The 21,229-nt window shown below is 39.5% G+C and overlaps 4 protein-coding genes across 4 annotated transcripts; all 4 read left to right on the top strand.

Moving 5' to 3' along the window:
• Positions 1–255: 255 nt before the first annotated feature.
• LOC133232394 (keratin, high-sulfur matrix protein, B2C) lies at positions 256–1,042 on the top strand. Its single transcript, XM_061391753.1, has one exon. The coding sequence runs from the start codon at positions 316–318 to the stop codon at positions 742–744; it is 429 nt and encodes a 142-aa protein (XP_061247737.1). The 5' UTR covers positions 256–315; the 3' UTR covers positions 745–1,042.
• Positions 1,043–7,744: 6,702 nt separating this feature from the next.
• LOC133231480 (keratin, high-sulfur matrix protein, B2B) lies at positions 7,745–8,307 on the top strand. The gene has a single exon (XM_061389872.1). The coding sequence runs from the start codon at positions 7,807–7,809 to the stop codon at positions 8,305–8,307; it is 501 nt and encodes a 166-aa protein (XP_061245856.1). The 5' UTR covers positions 7,745–7,806.
• A 6,941-nt stretch (positions 8,308–15,248) lies between these two features.
• LOC133231607 (keratin, high-sulfur matrix protein, B2C-like) lies at positions 15,249–16,136 on the top strand. The gene has a single exon (XM_061389968.1). The coding sequence runs from the start codon at positions 15,309–15,311 to the stop codon at positions 15,777–15,779; it is 471 nt and encodes a 156-aa protein (XP_061245952.1). The 5' UTR covers positions 15,249–15,308; the 3' UTR covers positions 15,780–16,136.
• A 1,979-nt stretch (positions 16,137–18,115) lies between these two features.
• Positions 18,116–18,821, top strand: LOC133231606 (keratin, high-sulfur matrix protein, B2D). The gene has a single exon (XM_061389967.1). It carries the CDS (start codon positions 18,164–18,166, stop codon positions 18,632–18,634), a length of 471 nt encoding a protein of 156 aa, XP_061245951.1. The 5' UTR covers positions 18,116–18,163; the 3' UTR covers positions 18,635–18,821.
• The last annotated feature ends 2,408 nt before the right edge of the window (positions 18,822–21,229 follow it).

Here is a 21,229-nt window from a genome sequence, read left to right as displayed (position 1 = left end):
AAGGCTGAGACTTGAAGAGAAATTACAGCATTATTTGAAAACAAAACATCAGTATTTTTACCAAAGACAAACACGTTTGGTGAGTATTAGCTGAGCAATAAGGAAAATCCATTTTGGAGATATATTTAAAATAACTCATTATTTCAACAATCAGAGGGCCCTGGAAAAGATTGTTTGAAAGAGTAATAAGATAAAAATGCTGTCCATCACAAAAACAGGAAGTGGCAAAACTCTATAAAAGGCCTGAGTGGAACAAGCAGACCAAACTCAGAAACTTCTCCAAGCATCCCAGCTCTCAGCCTAACCCCTGACACCATGGCCTGCTGTTCTACTAGCTTCTGTGGCTTTCCCATCTGTTCCACTGCTGGGACCTGTGGCTCCAGCTGCTGCCAATCAACCTGCAGTCAGACCAGCTGCTGCCAGCCAGCCTGCCTCCAGACCAGTGGCTGTGAGACCGGCTGTGGCATTGGTGGCAGCATTGGCTACGGCCAGGTGGGTAGCAGTGGAGCTGTGAGCAGCCGCACCAGGTGGTGCCGCCCTGACTGCCGTGTGGAGGGCACCAGCCTGCCTCCCTGCTGTGTGGTGAGCTGCACACCCCCCTCCTGCTGCCAGCTGTACTATGCCCAGGCCTCCTGCTGCCGCCCATCCTACTGTGGACAGTCCTGCTGCCGCCCAGCCTGCTGCTGCCAGCCCACCTGCATTGAGCCCATCTGTGAGCCCACCTGCTGCCAACCCACCTGTTAAAAACCTTCTGATGGAAATCCTAAGACAATGGCACTTCAAAGTTAGCCAGTGTAGAGTCCCAACAAACTTCTAACCACTAGCACCCATAACCCAGTCTACCACCTCATGTCAAAGGCTACATAATTTCCCTAACATGGAAATTGATTTATAATAAAAAACCAAAAATATTTCATAGATCTGGATATGAACAGAAGTCCTACAGTGTGAAAAGAAATGTGTAATACTTTACTATAAATATCTTCTGAAATGTTTCAACAACTCATCGGCCTTTGGATTTAATAAAATTTTTCATTCTTCAGTGATGAAGTCATTGTTGCAGCTTTCTTTTCTTTGGTGTCTGTTATTGATATTGGGGTACTGGGATTTCTCAAAATGTCAATAAATGTAGTGTAGCGCTGTGGTTTTTCTTTATTATTGTGCTTTTAGCAGTGGCCTTTAAAAGGTGGTTTTCCTTGTCTATCTACAGTCAAAATATATGATTAAAAGAATACATCAGTATTTAGACACTATTCCCTTAAGTCCTCAAGTATGCCAATTAATGGGTTAGGTATCCCAGAATACCAATTTTATGTCATTTGGCTTCTTGAGGTGTCACCAAAAATATTCAGTTCATTCGTATATGATTCTGTGGACAATTCTTTAAATCATCAAGGATATAAAAGCAATACATAATTGGAAAGACAGTTATTAGCATAAGGTGTGGGCTTCCCTGGTAGCTCAGCTGGTATAGAATCTGCTTGCAATGCAGAAGACCCCTGGGTCTGATTCCTGGGTCAGGAGGATCCCCTGGAGAAGGGACAGGTTATCCTCTCCAGTATTATTAAGCTTTTGTGGTGGCTCTGACAATAAAAAATCTGCCTGCATTGTGAAAGACCTGGGTTTGATCCCTGGGTTGGGAAGATCCCCTGGAGGAGGGCATGGCAACCACTCCAGTATTCTTGCCTGGAGAATCCCCATGGACACAGGAGCCTGGTGGGCTAGAGTCCACGGGGTTGCAAAGAGTTGGACATGACAGAGCAACTAAGCACAGCACAGCACAGCACAGCATAAGGTGTAAGGCATCCTGAACTCTAGTCCCCACTTTGTAACCCACAATCCATGAGCTCTTGAACAAGTCCAAGGCCCTGTTTCTAACCTGGAGAATGATATAATTGAATTTTATTTCTTGCAATGTCCCTTACTGGCATAGGATATTAGATCATTTCCTAAATATGTGACACATTGATAATTAGTCCCTTCAGATGCCCAAAGGGGAAAAAACATTCAATGGTCAAATAGTGTTGCATGTGTTATCAACATATGGAAGGTATATACAGCACCTTAGAAAATTAAAAGGACTGAGATGTCCTATAATAAAGGAATCTCTATAACCATCACTCTGTGGTTCCCGGAGAATCCTTGAGTCATTTATTACCAACTGTTGAAGCTGAAGTTCCAATACTTTGGCCACCTGATGCGAAGAACTGACTCACTGGAAAAGACCCTGATGCAGGGAAAGATTGAAGGCAGGAGAAGAAGGGGATAACAGAGGATGAGATGGTTGGATGGAATCACCGACTTGATAGACATGAGTTTAGGCAAGCTCCAGGAGTTGATTATGGACAGGAAAGCCTGGTGTGCTGCCATCCATGGGGTCGAAAAGAGTTGGACACAACTGGGCGACTGAACTGACTGACTCTGAACATCCTGTTATCAGTTAATTCTAGTACTCCTCAAAATATTCTTTGGAAAGTGAGGAAAGGGAATTACAACTGATGTGTTTTATAATACCTACACAATTCCCTCCTGTATTGTGAAGCAGAAAATAAATGTCCATTGCAGGGCTGGGTTTATATGAACACGAAGTTGGTATCCACCATCCTCATGCTAACCTCCAAGGAGCGTTCCAGAATGAAGCAAAGATGAAATAAAAGACACTTAATGGAACTTCTGTGCTAAAGGATGAAATCTTTGGTCATAAAATCAAAGTGGTGAGTCAATAGCTGGAGGCAGAGGAGAATGGGAATGATTTGTTGCTGTTGTTGTTCAGTCACTAAGTCGTGTCTGACTCTTTGTGACCCATAAACTGAAGCAGGCCAGGCTTCTCTGTCCTTCACTATCTTCCTGAGTTTGTTCAAATTCACGTCCATTGAGTCAGTGATGCCATCCAACATTTCATCCTCTGTTGCCCCCTTCTCCTCTTGCCCTCAATCTTTCCCAGCATCAGGGTCTTTTCTAACGAGTCAGTTCTTTGCATCAGGTGGCCAAAGTACTGGGGCTTCAGCTTCAGCATCTGTCCTTCCAATGAATATTCAGGGTTGATTTCCTTTAGGATTGACTGGTTTGATATCCTTGTAGTCCATGGAACTCTCAAGAGTCTTCCCCAGCACCAAACTTTAGGAATGTTTACCTAAGGGTTATTAGATGTTCTTCTGGGGGATGAAGAAGTTTTGAAACTGGAGAGAGATGTGGTGGTTACACAACATTATGAATGCACTAAATACCACTCATTTGTACACTTTAAAACACTTCATTGTATATTATGTGAATTTCACCTCAATTAATCAAAGAGATGGGGTCTCCATTAGTGCATATTTCAAGAATTAGAAAAAGGCACCACCTTGAGGTAGACACAATGAGGAATACACATGTTGTTGAGACACAGTTCTGTGTAAAGTATCTACTTCCTCTGAGTAGGCAAAGTCCTTCATCTGGACACAACCTACACACTCAGACACAGTGGCTTCAAAATGTGGTCATCACTCTACCCACTCAAATACCACTCTCTTGTCTCCCATCAGGTTGGTAAGATTTAGGTTGGATTCACCTTTCATTTAGAAGGACCTCAGCTTCCCTGGTGGCTCAGATGGTAAAGCATCTGCCTGTGATGCAGGAGACCCGGGCTAGATTTCTGGGTCGGGAAGATCCCCTGGAGAAGGAAATGGCAATCCATTCCAGCACTCTTGCCTGGAAAATCCCATGGACGGAGGAGCATGATAGGCTACAATCCATGGGATCGCAAAGAGTTGGATACGACTGAGCGACTTCACTTTCACTTTCAGCTTCAAAGCACAAAAAAGAGCTCGTTGGCACTGAGGAGAGAAGAGAAGGGTCTTGTTTGTGTGTGTTAGTCACTTGGTCTTGTCCTACTCTTTGTGACATCATGGACTATAGTCCATCATGCTCCTCTGTCCATGGAATTCTCCAGGGAAGAATACTGGCTTGGGTAGCCATTCTGTTCTCCAGGGGATTTTCTTAACACAGGGGTCAAACCCAGGTCTACCACATTGCAAGCAGATTCTTTACTGGCTGAGCCACAAGTTGGGGATGAGACAAGGTCCTTGAAGTTTATGTGTTATCTAGTCTTGGTCACTGGAATGGGAGGCTAGAAACCCAGAATCCCAGGCAGGACTGACTGTTCATTTGGCTGGTACTTCAACCATGTCTTATGTCTGAGGAGTCTAAGAAAGGTAGATGCAACTGAATTTAAAAACTGAGTTTAAGAAATTGGAAAGAACCCCTTAAACTTTAACTAGAAAACTGGAACCCTAACATCTTAAAGAATAACAACTCAAAACTTTAATATCTGTGAACAAAGGCCAACATTGAAGCATAACAGACAAACACATTTTATGCGTAATGATCACACATTTATGATTCTGGTATTGTCTGGGCCCCATAGCTTCAGTGAAGTAATCAGAACCAAAGAGAATAAGCACAGCAATAAAAAAAGTGTTAATGATAAAGGACCTGGGATTTTTTTTCCCAAAGAAGACTACAGATAGGGGTACCTAGGATAGAAAATTTACATAGGGAAGCATCACAAATGATTACAACTTCTTAGTCTATTTCTATGAAATCTAATCAGGAAGAAATGGGTTTAAGTGGTAGGAAGAAAGATTCTGATTAAACTTTATTTTCTTGATTTATTTAGAGGGGGTGAAGAAATGGTCAGATTAGTTTTCATTCTGTAGCAGAACAGTAGAATTCTCAAATTTAAGTGCCATATCTTGCAATGGTTAATCTTATGTAGCAACTTTGACAGCTAAGGAATCCCTAAATAGCTGATAAAACATTTCTGGGTATGTCTATATGGTGGGTATTTCTGAAGAGATTGGCATTTGAATTGATGGATTGAGTAAAGATTGCCTATCACCAATATCAGTAGGCACTGTCCCATTTGTTGAAGGCCTGAATAGACCAAGAAGGGTACTCTCTCTTGCCTGCACACACCCATCTTCTCCAGCCCTTGGGCATGGGGCCCTGACTCTGCAGGCTTTGGACTTGAACTGGAACTTATACCATTGGCTCCCCTGGTTCTCAGGCCTTCAAGTTTGAACTGAAATTATAATACTGACTTTCCTGGGTCTTCAGCTTGTAGACAGCAGATCATAAGACTTCTCAGCTCCCAAAATTGCCTAATAAATCCCTTTCTACATATTTATATCTATCTAACCACTTTTGTTTCTCTAGTAAACACTGACTAATACATCTTACTCTTAATTCTATAAAGGTAACTAAAGACAGAAACATGAAAATTGAGCTAAATTTTGCACTGAGAGAGATGTTGCAAATAGTGCCACAGTAGAAAAGTACAGAAATGGAAAGCTGATATGCAATGCTACTGTCTCTAGCGCCCTGCATTTCAGCTCTTCAAACATCTAAACTTTTTGCAAGGGGAGAGAAATACTTTTAGTATCAAAGATTCTGCTGAGTTAAATAGCTGGTGAGATCATAATAATGACAATTATTACAATTAGCATATTACAAACATCCAAGGTAAAAAAAACAGCTAATCAAAGAGTCTATGTTATATAGATTTGCTTAAGGAGAAAACTCCAGTACTCTTTTGCCTGGAAAATCCCATGGACGGAGGAGCCTGGCAGGCTTCAGTCCATGGGGTCTCGAAGAGTCCAACACAACTGAGCGACTTCACTTTCACTTTTCACTTTCGTGCTTTGGAGAAGGAAATGGCAACCCACTCCAGTGTTCTTGCTTAGAGAATCCCAGGGACGGGGGTGCCTGGTGGGCTGCCGTCTCTGGGGTCACACAGAGTCGGACACAACTGAAGCGACTTAGCAGCAGCAGTTAGCAGCAGCAAGGAAAAAAGGCAAAATAGTCACAAAGAAATATATCAAATTCAATGTGGGATTTGAAAATACTTAATTCAGACTAAGGAAGAGTTAAGGCATAAACTCAAAGCCGTCATTCCTGGAGAGGCACAACAAACATTTATTGTTCTGGTTTAAGCCTCATAAGTCCAGATTACCTTTCACTGTCCCTAAACAAAACCTTTATCTTTACCTTATCAATTGCCTCATTCAAATTGTACAGTTATACAAACTTTATAGCTAACTGGATTACTCTCTAACATCTGAAATAAACTACACACTGAAGCTCTAATGCATTATAGTATGCTACATACTCCAGGATTAATGTATTGAGTGTGGTTTTTCTTATGGTTACCAAAGGGGAAAGGTGGGGGAGATGTATAAATTAGGAGTTTGGGATTAACATATATACACATTACAAAATAATCAACAAGGACCTGCTGTATAGCACAGAGAACTGCTCGATGTTTTGTAGAAGCCTGGATGGGAAGGAGTTTGTGGGAGAATGGATACATGTATATGTATGGTTGAGTCCCTTTACTGTCCGTCTGAAACTATCACACCATTGTTAAATGGCTATACTCCAATACAAAATAAAAGGTTTACTTAAAAAAAACAAGGACCTGCTGTATAGCACAGGGAACTCTGCTCAATACTCAATAATAACCTAAATGGGAAAAGAATCTTTATATATATATATATATATATATATATATATATAGTAAGTCAACTATACTCTGATACAAAATTTAAATTAAAAAAAATTTTTAAGAGTGTGATTTTATGCAGTTAAGAACATTGAAATCTATAGAAAATCCTAAAATCAAAGATTAAAGTCACAAATCAAGTAAGTTAACTTTTTAGCAGTTGTTATTTCCTTGAAGTGTGCTTTTGTATAGTTAAAAAATAAAATCTCCAGAAAAGTCTCTACTGAAGAGCATTACTACTTACCCTACGGTTTCTCTTTCTTCCCTTCACCCTAAAAAATGCCTAAGAAAGTGGTCAAACTGTCACATCTTGTCACTCACTCTTTGATGTTCCCTAGGACAATGGCTTAGCTAGGAAAGAACAAATTGACTATAGTGGTAAAAAGAGTTTAGTGTGGGGACTTCCCTGGCAGTCCACTGGTTAAGACTGTGCTTCCATTACAGAAAGAATGGGTTTTATCCCTGGTTGGGGAACTAAGATCCCACTTGCTGCATGGTATGGCCAAAATATTTTTAAAAATTAGTTTAGTCTGGAAGCCCATGGTGTGGATTCAAATTTCAGATTAAGCACTTCTTAGTGTGAACTTGGACAAATTACTTACTCTGTGACTTGGTTTTATCACATGGATGATGGAAATAGCAACGGTACCTCCATTATAGAATTGCTATTAAGAATGAATGAACTGATACATGCACAGTTTCAGAACCACTTGGGCATATAATAAATGCTCCAAAAATATTATCAGTGGTAAATCATCCACATTTCCTAGTCTTAAAAACAGAATCTTTTTCTTTCTGATCAACTTCACTGCCAAGATGAAGATTGGAGGCCACTTGGCTGGGAATTAAACTGTCATATGAGACCCAAGAGCTCAATTATAAGGATCAACACTGAGTAATATTGACACTTCCTTTAAAGGTGAAGCATCACTCAATTATTCTTTGAGCAATGAGCATATTTTAACAAATATGTGGAATTATGGGTTATGTACTCAGTGAATGCTAATGACTACTTGACCATGGTGAAAAATTCTAATTGAAGACCAAATAAAACTAACTTTCAAAGCTTTCAGAGAAGAACAAATAACTCAGGGACAGGCCAATTACCATTCAGAGACAAGTTGTTTTAAAACAAACAAGGAAGGGACATTAAGAATTATGCAAATAGCAGCTGGCCGAGGCTTATAAAAGGCCCACTGTGGGAGTGTCCATCAAAACTCAAAACTTCTCTTAACAACCCTCCTCTCAACCTAACCTCTGACACCATGGCTTGCTGTTCCACCAGTTTCTGTGGATTTCCCATCTGTTCCACTGCTGGGACCTGTGGCTCCAGCTGCAGCCAGCCAACCTGCTGCCAGACCAGCTGCTGCCAGCCAACTTCCATCCAAACCAGCTGCTGCCAACCAATCTCCATCCAGACCAGCTGCTGCCAGCCAACCTGCCTCCAGACCAGCGGCTGTGAGACCGGCTGTGGCATTGGTGGCAGCATTGGCGGCAGCATTGGCTACGGCCAGGTGGGTAGCAGCGGAGCTGTGAGCAGCCGCACCAGGTGGTGCCGCCCTGACTGCCGTGTGGAGGGCACCAGCCTGCCTCCCTGCTGTGTGGTGAGCTGCACACCCCCCTCCTGCTGCCAGCTGTACTATGCCCAGGCCTCCTGCTGCCGCCCATCCTACTGTGGACAGTCCTGCTGCCGCCCAGCCTGCTGCTGCCAGCCCACCTGCATTGAGCCCATCTGTGAGCCCATCTGCTGTGAGCCCACCTGCTAAAAGCCAGGTTGCTGATTTTCAACTTGAAAGTTCAACTTCCAACTCAGTCCATGAAGTAATTATCTCTTCCACCATTCTTGAATCATTAACAAGTTCTTGAACTTTAATCAAAATTTTATGAGGGGTTACCAAATATTTGGGCTTCATAGACTTATCTGATTCCATTCAATACTAGAAAGATGTTGATTTCTCCTCTAAGCTGACCAAAATACAAATATGACCCAATAAATGGGAAAACCAGTTTGAGTCAGGATAGACCTTCAGCAAGCCTCCTCTTCACAGCTCATTGCTGCCAAGGCTGAGGAAGAACCATCTCTCCTTCTCAGATACATTCACCTCCTAAACTCCACCATTTTGCAAATTGCACTTCTTATGAAAAGGGAATAATATACCAAGATCTAATAAAATATATACATTTGATACAGCAAACTTATCTCTTTTTCTTCATTGAGTGTTGCACAAAAGATTCTAATCTGACTGTGATATTCCATGCTATTCTTCTTATACCATGTTAGGAAATATGATCAAATCCAGGAGAGGTTAATCCCCATAAAAAGCACAAACTAAAAAAAATTGAGGGTTTAGCAATAGGGGGGTGATTGAATAAAGTGTTGTATGATCGTACTCTGGAATATTACATGCTACTTAAATGAATAATATGTACAATCAAGATGAAATGGATAAATTTCTAGAAGCACACAACCCACTGAAACTTAATCATGAATAAATAGAAAATCTGAACAGATGTATAATTAATAAGGAGATGGAATCAATAATAAAATTTTTCAACAAAGAAAATTCTGGTACCAGAAGTTTTCACTGGTGAATTTTATAAAACATTTAAGGAAAAATTAAGCACTTGTCCTCCTAAGATTCTTCCAAAAACTTGAAGATAAAGGAACTCTTCTGAATTCATTCTGCAAGACCAGCATTATTCTAATACCAAAGCCAGACAAAGAAAATACAAGAAAGGAAAGTTACAGACCAATATCCCTGATGAATACTGACACAAAACATCTCAATGAAATACTATCAAACAGGATTCAACAGCACATTTAAAAAGACTATACACAATGGTGAATGGAATTGTTTCCTTAATTTCTCTTTCTGTTTTCTCATTATTAGTGTATAGGAATGCAAGGGATTTCTGTGTGTTGATTTTATATCCTGCAACTTTACTATAGTCATTGATTATTTCTAGTAATTTTCTGGTGGACTCTTTAGGGTTTTCTATGTAGAGGATCATGTCATCTGCAAATAGTGAGAGTTTTACTTCTTCTTTTCCAATTTGGATTCCTTTTATTTCTTTTTCTGCTCTGATTGCTGTGGCCAAAACTTCCAAAACTATGTTGAATAGTAATGGTGAAAGTGGGCACCCTTGTCTTGTTCCTGACTTTAGAGGAAATGCTTTCAATTTTTCACCATTGAGGATAATGTTTGCTGTGGGTTTGTCATATATAGCTTTTATTATGTTGAGGTATGTTCCTTCTATTCCTGCTTTCTGGAGAGTTTTTATCATAAACGGATGTTGAATTTTGTCAAAGGCTTTCTCTGCATCTATTGAGATAATCATATGGTTTTTATTTTTCAATTTGTTAATGTGGTGTATTACATTGATTGATTTGCGGATATTGAAGAATCCTTGCATCCCTGGGATAAAGCCCACTTGATCATGGTGTATGATCTTTTTAATGTGTTGTTGGATTCTGATTGCTAGAATTTTGTTAAGGATTTTTGCATCTATGTTCATCAGTGATATTGGCCTGTAGTTTTCTTTTTTTGTGGGATCTTTGTCAGGTTTTGGTATTAGGGTGATGGTGGCCTCATAGAATGAGTTTGGAAGTTTACCTTCCTCTGCAATTTTCTGGAAGAGTTTGAGCAGGATAGGTGTTAGCTCTTCTCTAAATTTTTGGTAGAATTCAGCTGTGAAGCCGTCTGGACCGGGGCTTTTGTTTGCTGGAAGATTTTTGATTACAGTTTCAATTTCCATGCTTGTGATGGGTCTGTTAAGATTTTCTATTTCTTCCTGGTCCAGTTTTGGAAAGTTGTACTTAAGACAATCTCTTTAACAAGTGGTGCTGGGAAATCTGGTCAACCACTTGTAAAAGAATGAAACTGGACCACTTTCTAACACCATACACAAAAATAAACTCAAAATGGATTAAAGATCTAAACGTAAGACCAGAAACTATAAAACTCCTAGAGGAGAACATAGGCAAAACACTCTCCGACATACATCACAGCAGGATCCTCTATGACCCACCTCCCAGAATATTGGAAATAAAAGCAAAAATAAACAAATGGGACCTAATTAACCTTAAAAGCTTCTGCACATCAAAGGAAACTATTAGCAAGGTGAAAAGACAGCCTTCAGATTGGGAGAAAATAATAGCAAATGAAGCAACCGACAAACAACTAATCTCAAAAACATACAAGCAACTCCTACAGCTCAACTCCAGAAAAATAAACGACCCAATCAAAAAATGGGCCAAAGAACTAAATAGACATTTCTCCAAAGAAGACATACAGATGGCTAACAAACACATGAAAAGATGCTCAACATCACTCATTATCAGAGAAATGCAAATCAAAACCACTATGAGGTACCATTTCACGCCAGTCAGAATGGCTGCGATCCAAAAGTCTACAAGCAATAAATGCTGGAGAGGGTGTGGAGAAAAGGGAACCCTCTCACACTGTTGGTGGGAATGCAAACTAGTACAGCCACTATGGAGAACAGTGTGGAGATTCCTTAAAAAACTGGAAATAGAACTGCCTTATGATCCAGCAATCCCACTGCTGGGCATACACACTGAGGAAACCAGAAGGGAAAGAGACACGTGTACCCCAATGTTCATCGCAGCACTGTTTATAATAGCCAGGACATGGAAGCAACCTAGATGTCCATCAGCAGATGAATGGATAAAGAAAGCTGTGGTACATATACACAATGGAGTATTACTCAGCCATTAAAAAGAATACATTTGAATCAGTTCTAATGAGGTGGATGAAACTGGAGCCTATTATACAGAGTGAAGTAAGCCAGAAGGAAAAACATAAATACAGTATACTAACACATATATATGGAATTTAGAAAGATGGTAACAATAACCCTGTGTACGAGACAGCAAAAGAGACACTGATGTATAAAACAGTCTTATGGACTCTGTGGGAGAGGGAGAGGATGGGAAGATTTGGGAGAATGGCAATGAAACATGTAAAATATCATGTAGGAAACGAGTTGCCAGTCCAGGTTCGATGCATGATGCTGGATGCTTGGGGCTGGTGCACTGGGACGGCCCAGAGGGATGGTATGGGGAGGGAGGAGGGAGGAGGGTTCGGGATGGGGAACACATGTATACCTGTGGCGGATTCATTTTGATATTTGGCAAAACTAATACAATTATGTAAAGTTTAAAAATAAAATAAAATTAGAAAAAAAAAAAAAGACTATACACAATGACCAAATGAGATTTTGTCCTAGGATACAAATATGGTTTAATATATGAAAATCAATCAATGTAATACATCACATAACAGAATTAAGTGAGGGAACATTTGGTTATCTCAATAGATGCAGAAAAAGTATTTGAGGTAATTCAATACCCTTTTGTAATAATAATAAAAAAACACTCAACAAACTAGAACTAGAAGGAAACTGCCTCAGCACAACAAAAGCCATGCATGAGAATCCTACACGAATATCATACTTAACAGTGAAAAACTGAAACCTTTCTTCTAGATCAGGGGCAAGAGAAGGATGTCCACTTTCACTTATTCTATTTAATCATAGTACTAGAAGGCATAACCAGAGCAACTAGGCAAGAAAAAGAAATAAAAGTCATAAGATTTACAATTGTCTCTATTTGCAAATGATGTGATATTATAAACAGAAAATCTTAGATTCTACCAAAAAAAATATGTTACAAATTTAGTTAAGTTTTTGGATATGAAATCAATACATAAAGTTTCTTGCACTTCTATACACTAACAACATTCTGTCAGAAAGAAAAATTCAAGAAACAATCCCATTTACAATACCATCAAAGAGAATAAAATACTTATGAATAAACTTATCCAGGAGGTGAAAGGTTTGTACACTGAAAAGTGTAAGACGTGAATGAAAGGAACTAAAGAAGATACAAATAAATTAAAGGTAGTCCATGCTCATGGCTGGAAGAATTCATATTGCTTAAATGTCCATACTACCCAAAGCAATCTATAGATCAATGCAATCCTTATTAGAACGTCAATGGCATTTTCCTCAGAGATAGAACAAACTATCCTAAAATCCGTGTGGAACCACAAAAGGCCCTGAATATCCAAAGCAATCTTGAGAAAGAAGAACAAAGCTGGAGGCATCTTACTCCCTGATTTCAAACTACACTACAAAGCTAGAGTAGTCAAAACAGCATGGTACTGACACAAAAGCAGGCATAGAGACAAACATGAAACAGAACAGAGAGCCCAGAAATAACCCTCATCTATATTGTCAAAAGATTTGCAAGAGAGGTGCCAAGAACATTCAGTAGGAAAGGACAATCTTTTCCACAAATGGTGTTGGGAAAACTGGATGTCAACATGCAAAAGAATGAAGTTGGACCTTTATCTTAGAACTTCTACAAAAATTAACTCAAAATGGATCAAAGACTTAAATAAGAGTTAAAACTATAAAATTATCTAAAGAAAACACAGAGGAAAAACTTCATGATACTGCATTTGATGATTTCTTGCATATGACATCAAAAGAATAGGCAACAAAAGTTAAAAATAAACTGAACTACATCAAAATTAAAAACTTCTCTGCATCAAAGGACATGCAAAGAGTCAGACACAACTTAAGTGACTGAACAACAATAGCAATTAACAAAATGAAAGGGCAATCTACAGAATGGGAGAAGATATTTGCAAATCATAGATTGCAGAATATAGAAAGAATCCCTACAACTCAACAAAAGGAACATCAACTCTAAAACAACAACAACAAAATTTGGGCAAAGGACATGAATCCACGTAACTCCAAAGAAGATATACAAATAGCAAAAAAAAAAAAAAAAAACACATGAAAAGATGCCCAGTATTATTGATAATCAGGAAAATGCAAACCAAAACCACAATGACATACCACCTCACATCTATTTGAATGGCTATTCTTAAAACACTCAAAAAGTATTGGTAAGACATGGAAAAATTGGAACCCTTGTACACTGCTGGTGGGAATGTAAATGATATACCCACTATGGGAAGCAAATGGCAGTTACTGGAAAAATCAAAAATAGAATTACCATATGATCTAGCAATTGTACTCCTAAGTATACACCCAAAAAAACTGAGAGCATGGTCTTGAAGAGATATTTGTACACTCATGTTCCTGCATGATTAATTATAATAATTAAAAGATGGAAGCAGCCCAAGTGTCATTGATGGATGAATGGATAAACAAATTGTGGAATATGCATATAATGGAATCTTATTCAGCCTTAAAAAAGAAGGAAATTCTGTCACACTTTAAGGTGGCTCAATCTTGAGGACATTATGCTTAGTGAAATAAGCCAGCCACAAAAGGACAAATACTGTATGATTCAACGTAAATGAGGTACAAAGAGTGGTTAAATTCATCAAGACACAGAGTAGGATAATGACTGCCAAGAGTTTGGGGAGGGGAGAATGGGGAAGGGGTATTTAATGGATACAGAGTTTCCGTTTTGTAAGACAAAAAGAGTTCTGGAGATGGACTGCACAACAATGTGAACATGCTGAACACTAACAGAATGAACTACTAAAATTTGTTAAGATGGTAAATTTTATGTTATGTATATTTTATTTAAAAATTTTAATAATAAATAGGTATAGTGTGTTAGTTGTTCAGCCGTATCAACTCTTTGCAACCCCATGGACTGTAGCCTGCCAGGCTCCTCTGTCCTTGGAGTTCTCCAGGCAAGATTACTGGAGTTGGTATCTTCCCAGCCCAGGGATCAAAAGCAGGTCTCTTGCATTGCACAAATAGATATAAGAGACTCCAACCCTACTAAGTTAAATGATATATATGTGCATACTCTGGTTTATGTTTGCAGAAGCAGGGAGAAATGTGACAGAGTGTGCCCTAAAACTGTTAATATTGATTATCTCTGAAGTACTAGTTTTGGGAGGGATGTGTTATGTTTTGGGAAAAGGGAGAATAACATTAACTTTTCTTTATATGTCTGCATACTGTTTGACTTATTAAAATGTGTATTCATTACTATCTTATTATTTTTAAATTAGCAGAGTCAGAAAACAATCTACAGGAAAAGTCACGAAGGGTTTCAGTTGAGAATATGTACATTAATAACAAAAATACTAGAGAGCTGAGGATCCTGTAGCTTACACAAATGGAGCATAGATCCTGTATTCTAATTCACTAATATGGAGGAAAGAATTGAAGCTGTATTTATGTCCAATTTTTAATTTTTATATCTAAAAAAAAAAAACAAATGGAGCATAGAAAGGCATACTTCTTTCAATGTTGATGACTCAGGTGATAGTTTGTGTTTTGATGACACTAAAGGTAGCCATTCCAAGTCTAGACAAATTGTTTACAAAATCACGATCCTTAATTGAATGACCACTTAGGAAGGAGATGTTCAGTTTAGACAAACTCTGCCTAAAGGTTATCGAAGGACATTTATGACAAAGCAAGCCAGGGCAACGGTTAGCCAAAGTCTAATCTATCACACAACTTCCATAATGAGCCTTGGCTTGACCCAAAGGGCAAAGAAGAAACATAATGAGATTTAATTGAACAATGACAAAAGCAGGCTATTCAAAATGCTATTTATAACCTTCTTAACAACTCAAATGTTAGCCAATCAGAGACTGACTCTGCAATGGTATCCAGGAAAAATGCTAAATGTTAGGAAAATGACATGGCTCTACAGGATATATAAAAGGACAGATGTAGAAGGTGCAGCCAAAACTCAAAAACTTCTTTTAACAACCCTCCTCTCTCAACTCCTGACACCATGGCCTGCTGTTCCACTAGCTTCTGTGGATTTCCCATCTGTTCCACTGGTGGAAACTGTGGCTCCAGCTGCAGCCAGCCAACCTGCTGCCAGACCAGTTGCTGCCAGCCAATCTCCATCCAGACCAGCTGCTGCCAGCCAACCTGCCTCCAGACCAGCGGCTGTGAGACTGGCTGTGGCATTGGTGGCAGCATTGGCGGCAGCATTGGCTACGGCCAGGTGGGTAGCAGCGGAGCTGTGAGCAGCCGCACCAGGTGGTGCCGCCCTGACTGCCGTGTGGAAGGCACCAGCCTGCCTCCCTGCTGTGTGGTGAGCTGCACACCCCCATCCTGCTGCCAGCTGTACTATGCCCAGGCCTCCTGCTGCCGCCCATCCTACTGTGGACAGTCCTGCTGCCGCCCAGCCTGCTGCTGCCAGCCCACCTGCATTGAGCCCATCTGTGAGCCCATCTGCTGTGAGCGCACCTGCTAAAAGCAAGGCTGCTGATTACTTAAGAATGAAAGGGGAAGCAGAACAAACCTGTGCTGATCTCTGAGGAACCGTTCAATTTTTCTTGGATTATAAGTATCGCGAAGTTTCTAAGCTGCTCAGAAATGAAAGTCTTAGGACACTTTTAAATGTTCTGCAATAGCGCACTGAAAACGCCTCAATCACGGTGTCTGGATTTCCTGCCTTGCTTGGGCAGAGTACCAGACTCGAGTAGCTCTTCATTTCAGTGACATCTCTGATCTCTTTCCTCTCTCTTGATTCCCACATATTTTCAGACCTGCCTTCTCCTTCAATATCCCGTGTTAATTTCAAATAAAATATTTAAACTTGCAAAGCAAACTGAGTTATTTTCTTCCTTCTACCTTCAAGTTTATCCACCTTTAGCTGGAGTTCAAGAAGAGTGAATTTGACAGTAATGCTAAGGCATGAACATAAAGTCTAAGGCAGAGAGTTTAAATACAAATTACATTATACTTAAATCTATTGCTTAGCAAAATGCTCTATGCATTAAATAATCTTTGTAGTTGTTCAAATACTTACCTGATGTAATCTGTTGTGAAAAGAAAGAAAGTGAAGTCACTCAGTCGTGTCTGACTCTTTGCAACCCTATGGACTATAGCCCACCAGAGTCCTCTATCCATGGGGATTCTCCAGGCAAGAATACTGGAGTGGGTTGCCATTTCCTTCTCCAGGGGATCTTGCCAATCCAGAGATCAAACCTGGGTCTCCCACATTGCAGGCAGACTCTTTACCCTCTGAGCCACCAAGCCCTTTTTACCTAACATTTTCAGATTGATCAAAGCTATAGACGTAATCCTATCATATTTTAATCTCCTTCTACTTAATATACTAGATGTTCTCCTTCATGCAGGCCCCATATCTAAAGAAATTGTATTACCTATTAACTAGATTTCAAAATATCAACCAGATACTATCAGATACCATCTATTTTCCAAGATCATTTATGTTCAGTTCCTATACCTTAGCCTATTCTATTCACTGATTCCCAAATTGTTCTCTAAGTTTCAAACCCAACACTAACCGCCATTAACTATATTTTTATGGTGTATCTATGGTCTCGATGAGAATAGAACAAATAGCTGCCGAGATAGCCAGTGAGTTCTGCCATCACCATTCTAATGGATGTGTCAGACACTTTCATTAGAAATCTTAAACAACTATGTATTGTATACTTTGCAACCCAATCTGAAAAATGTTCTCAATAAATGCACACACATCTGGAACAAAAAATACCTCTTACCATTTAATTTTTAAGTTCTTAAGTATGTGAGCACAACATAAAAAACACAATAGGACAAAACATAGAAGACATTGAGAACAATATTTTTGAGACAATTAAAAGCTCCCAGCACTCACCTCTATCCTTCAGTTGGTGGCAGTGATAGGTCACACACAAGATTACTTATTTCAGAGAAGAATAAAGCAGATACAGTGCACCCTTCAAAGTGTCAGAGCTTATCGATGCTTTTTCTTAAGACTTAGTTCAACTATTAAATACAAAAAGATGTCAGCTTTTCCTGTTCTCTTTTGACAATAATAAGGACTGCTTCATGAGAGGCACTACAACTTAAAAGTTCTATTTAATCATTTATAAGTGGTATAGACACCCATGAATCATGCCTTTTACTCCACCCATTGAAAAGCAGATTCAGTAAACATTTATTAAGGTTCTACCAGAAGCAAAGCACTGTGTTGGTTATCTTTCTATATACTATATCATTTGGTTCACAAGGAAATATTTCTGGCCTGGAATACAAGTAATATTTCCACATTTCAAATTGGTTGAAATCAAAGGGAAAATGATGGTTATTTATTTGAGGTCAGAATAAATGAGCTGGAAGCTTTTAATTATGTCTGACCAAAGGTACCTTTCAATTCAGTGGATGTCTTGATGTTCTAAATTCAAGAGAATTCAGTCTATATATTCAAGAGGAAAAAAAAAATAGCTAAAAACAGCACAATTACTCTTATCCTTAGAGACCTGGACAGAGAAGCACACGGAATAACTACCTCTACAAAATGAGGGTGTTGACGTGCACGAAAATGGGAGGGCTCTTTGAACATGGAAAACCACAAACTTATTCCAAAGAGCAAAGGACCAATATGAGGAGTCCAAATGAAACCATAAAACGAAGTAATTTCTAAACTGCTGCCCATAATGTATCATAGGTATTTCAATGTAAGCCAATCAGAGGACCACTGAAAAACAAATTTATACAAAAACAAGGAAGATATGCTAAGAATTTTATAAATAGCTGCTGGTCCACATATATAAAAGGCCTGACACAGAAGTCACCACCCAAAATCCTCCAAGCATTGCAATTCTCAGCCCAAGTCCTGACACCATGGCCTGTTGCTCCACCAGCTTCTGTGGATTTCCCACTTGCTCCACTGGTGGGACCTGTGGTGCCAACTTTTGCCAGCCAACCTGCTGCCAGACCAGTTGCTGCCAGCCAATCTCCATCCAGACCAGCTGCTGCCAGCCAACCTGCCTCCAGACCAGCGGCTGTGAGACCGGCTGTGGCATTGGTGGCAGCATTGGCGGCAGCATTGGCTACGGCCAGGTGGGTAGCAGTGGAGCTGTGAGCAGCCGCACCAGGTGGTGCCGCCCTGACTGCCGTGTGGAGGGCACCAGCCTGCCTCCCTGCTGTGTGGTGAGCTGCACACCCCCCTCCTGCTGCCAGCTGTACTATGCCCAAGCCTCCTGCTGCCGCCCATCCTACTGTGGACAGTCCTGCTGCCGCCCAGCCTGCTGCTGCCAGCCCACCTGCATTGAGCCCATCTGTGAGCCCATCTGCTGTGAGCCCACCTGCTAAAAGCCACATTGCTCATTTAAAATTTCCCAGGACACAGTATCTCTGAACAATTTATCGCCTCAACCATCCATGGACAACTAACAAGTTCTTAGTCTCCCATTTGGGTTTTTGTTATGGGCACTACCAAGTATATGAATTCTATCTGGTTTCATTCTACAATGAATATCTTGACTTTCCACGGCAGACGCGGCATACCACCTGCTCATCATCAAATTGCTTTGGTTATACTATTTCTCATTTTCATGCAAGGTTGAATATTGCTGACATATTGTGGAATTCATCCTTTTGAACTGTCCACAAGCCTATTTCTCCTGCTTTATGATCTATTTCTAGCTTCTGTTTGTCCCCAAATTTTTGCAACATCAAAGGCACCAGAGTATAGCTAAGTGACATCTTCAGATGTCACTGATGAGAATAGAAGCTCTTCACCCAATGTTCAGCTTCTAAGAAGGAGATGAGACTTTTCCATATTTCAGCATCTGATTCCATCCTCCCCTTTGCCTGTTGGCTATTTCAATTATATCTGTGATTCAGTATCTTCTGTAATTTCTTAATAAATGTTACATACTGGGCAAAGAAATCATGGTCTTTGTGTCCACTTACACATAAAATGGGTTAATTTCTTCTGATTCAAAGATGCCTATTTTAAAGAAATACATTTGTTTCCTTCTGAAAGGGACTGAAGTCATATACAGTGTAATCATTTAGTCATTTCTTCAGTAAAAATTTATTGACCACCACTTCTAAAGCAGGAACTAAGAAGATCAGAAAGATGGAAAATTAGTTCTTATTCTTGAGGACTTTACTATCCAACAAGAAAAAAGCATATGTGTGAAAGTAGTTACATACAATATGACAAGATAAACTGCATTCTCTTAGCAGTTGATAGAAGAAACTCCCTGTGTCTCAGGGGCAGACACTTTTGTGGCCAGTATCCCTTGACAGTGAACTTTTTTTTTTTCAAACCTGGCTGTATTTTTTTATTTTATTTATGTATTTATTTTATTTTGGGGGCAGGCTAATTACTTTACAATATTGTAGTGGTTTTTGCCATATATTGACACAAATCAGCCATGGGTTTACATGTGTTCCCCATCCTGAACCCCCCTCCCACCTCCCTCCCCATCCCATCCCTCTGGGTCATCCCAGTGCACCAGCCCCGAGCACCCTGTATCATGCATCGAACCTGGACAGTGAACTTTCAACAGGTACATCCACATGGGAAGAAGTGTGTTGGCAACCCCAAAAGCCCAGAGAAGGATGTAAAATAAATTACACATGAAACAAAGAGAGGAACATTTTTTACTCCATAAAGGGAGTGATAAAAAAAAAGAGAGAGGAGAGATCTAGTCAAGAAGTTATGAACATTACTCTATTTTTTGTCCTTTCCCATTAAATTACCAAACTCACAAAATTCTCATGTATAGATCATCTTTCCTATGAAAACCAGTGAAGGAAGTCAGATTTCTGTCTGGATTGATTCAAGGGAAGATGGAGTTCAGCCCAGGAGCCAGACAGAAAAGTGGGACCACAAGAAAGTAATGCCTCAGGAACTCTCAGAAATTGTAGAGGTGATTTTGATAGGCATTACTGTGGAAAGTAACATCTTGGTTATGTAGACTTCAGAGAAAACAGAAGAACCAGCAACAGGATTTCAAAAAGGAAGTGATCACTTTGGAACGAGAAGGGAGTATCCTGGGCGAAAGCATCAGAGAAGGCTTCACAAGGAGGTGATCTTTGAAGTGGGCCTTGAAAGTCATTCTAAATGTAAGGAAAAGAGTTAAACACCTTGTCAGTTGTATCACTAGCAAATACTTTTTTTCCATTTGGTAGGTTGTCTTTTCATTTTGTCAATGTTTTCCTTTGTTGTGCAAAATCTTTTAAATTTAAGTTATTTATTGGTTTGTATTTGATTTTATTTCTTTTGCCTTAGGACACAGATCCAAAAAAAATATTACACTGGCTTATGCCAAAGAGTGTTCTGCCAATATTCTCTTCTAGAAATTTTAAAGTTTCTGATCTTACATTTAGGTGATTTTGAGTTTATTTTTGTATATAGTGTGAGCAAATGTTCTCATATCATTCTTTTATGTGATATGTAAAAAATACATGATATTTTACATGATATGATATAATATGTCCACCCAACCTGTTCAGTTTTACCAACACCACTTATTAAAAAGACAGTATTTCTTCCCTGCATATTTTTGCCTCCTTTGTGATAGATTAATTGATCATAGGTTCATAGGCTTATTTCTGGGCTCTCTATTTTGTTTCTTTGATCTATGTATCTGTTTTTTTTGTGCCATAGCCATGCTATTTTGATTCCTATAGCTTTGTAGTATTGTCTGAAGTCAGGAAGAGTGACACTTTCAGCTTTGTTCTTTTTTCTCAAGATTGCCTTGGCAATTCTGGGTCTTTTGTGGTTCCATATAAACTTTAGGATTATTTGTTCTAGTTCTATGAAAAGTGTCATGGGTATTTCGATAAGGGTCACATTAAACCTGTATGATTTTAAATTGTTTTTTTTAACTTTCTCTTTCTGATAGATTATTATTAGCATATAGAAAAACAACAGATTTCTGTGTATTAATC

This window comes from Bos javanicus, chromosome 19 (assembly GCF_032452875.1).
Source record: "Bos javanicus breed banteng chromosome 19, ARS-OSU_banteng_1.0, whole genome shotgun sequence".
Classification (NCBI taxonomy): Eukaryota; Metazoa; Chordata; class Mammalia; order Artiodactyla; family Bovidae; genus Bos; species Bos javanicus.
The sequence above is the reverse complement of the archived record's forward strand: the minus strand, read 5'-3'. Positions and strand labels throughout refer to the sequence as shown.

Coding starts and splice junctions, on each gene's coding strand:
- LOC133232394 (XM_061391753.1), top strand. CDS start 316: ATGGCCTGCTGTTCTACTAGCTTCTGTGGCTTTCCCATCTGTTCCACT.
- LOC133231480 (XM_061389872.1), top strand. CDS start 7,807: ATGGCTTGCTGTTCCACCAGTTTCTGTGGATTTCCCATCTGTTCCACT.
- LOC133231607 (XM_061389968.1), top strand. CDS start 15,309: ATGGCCTGCTGTTCCACTAGCTTCTGTGGATTTCCCATCTGTTCCACT.
- LOC133231606 (XM_061389967.1), top strand. CDS start 18,164: ATGGCCTGTTGCTCCACCAGCTTCTGTGGATTTCCCACTTGCTCCACT.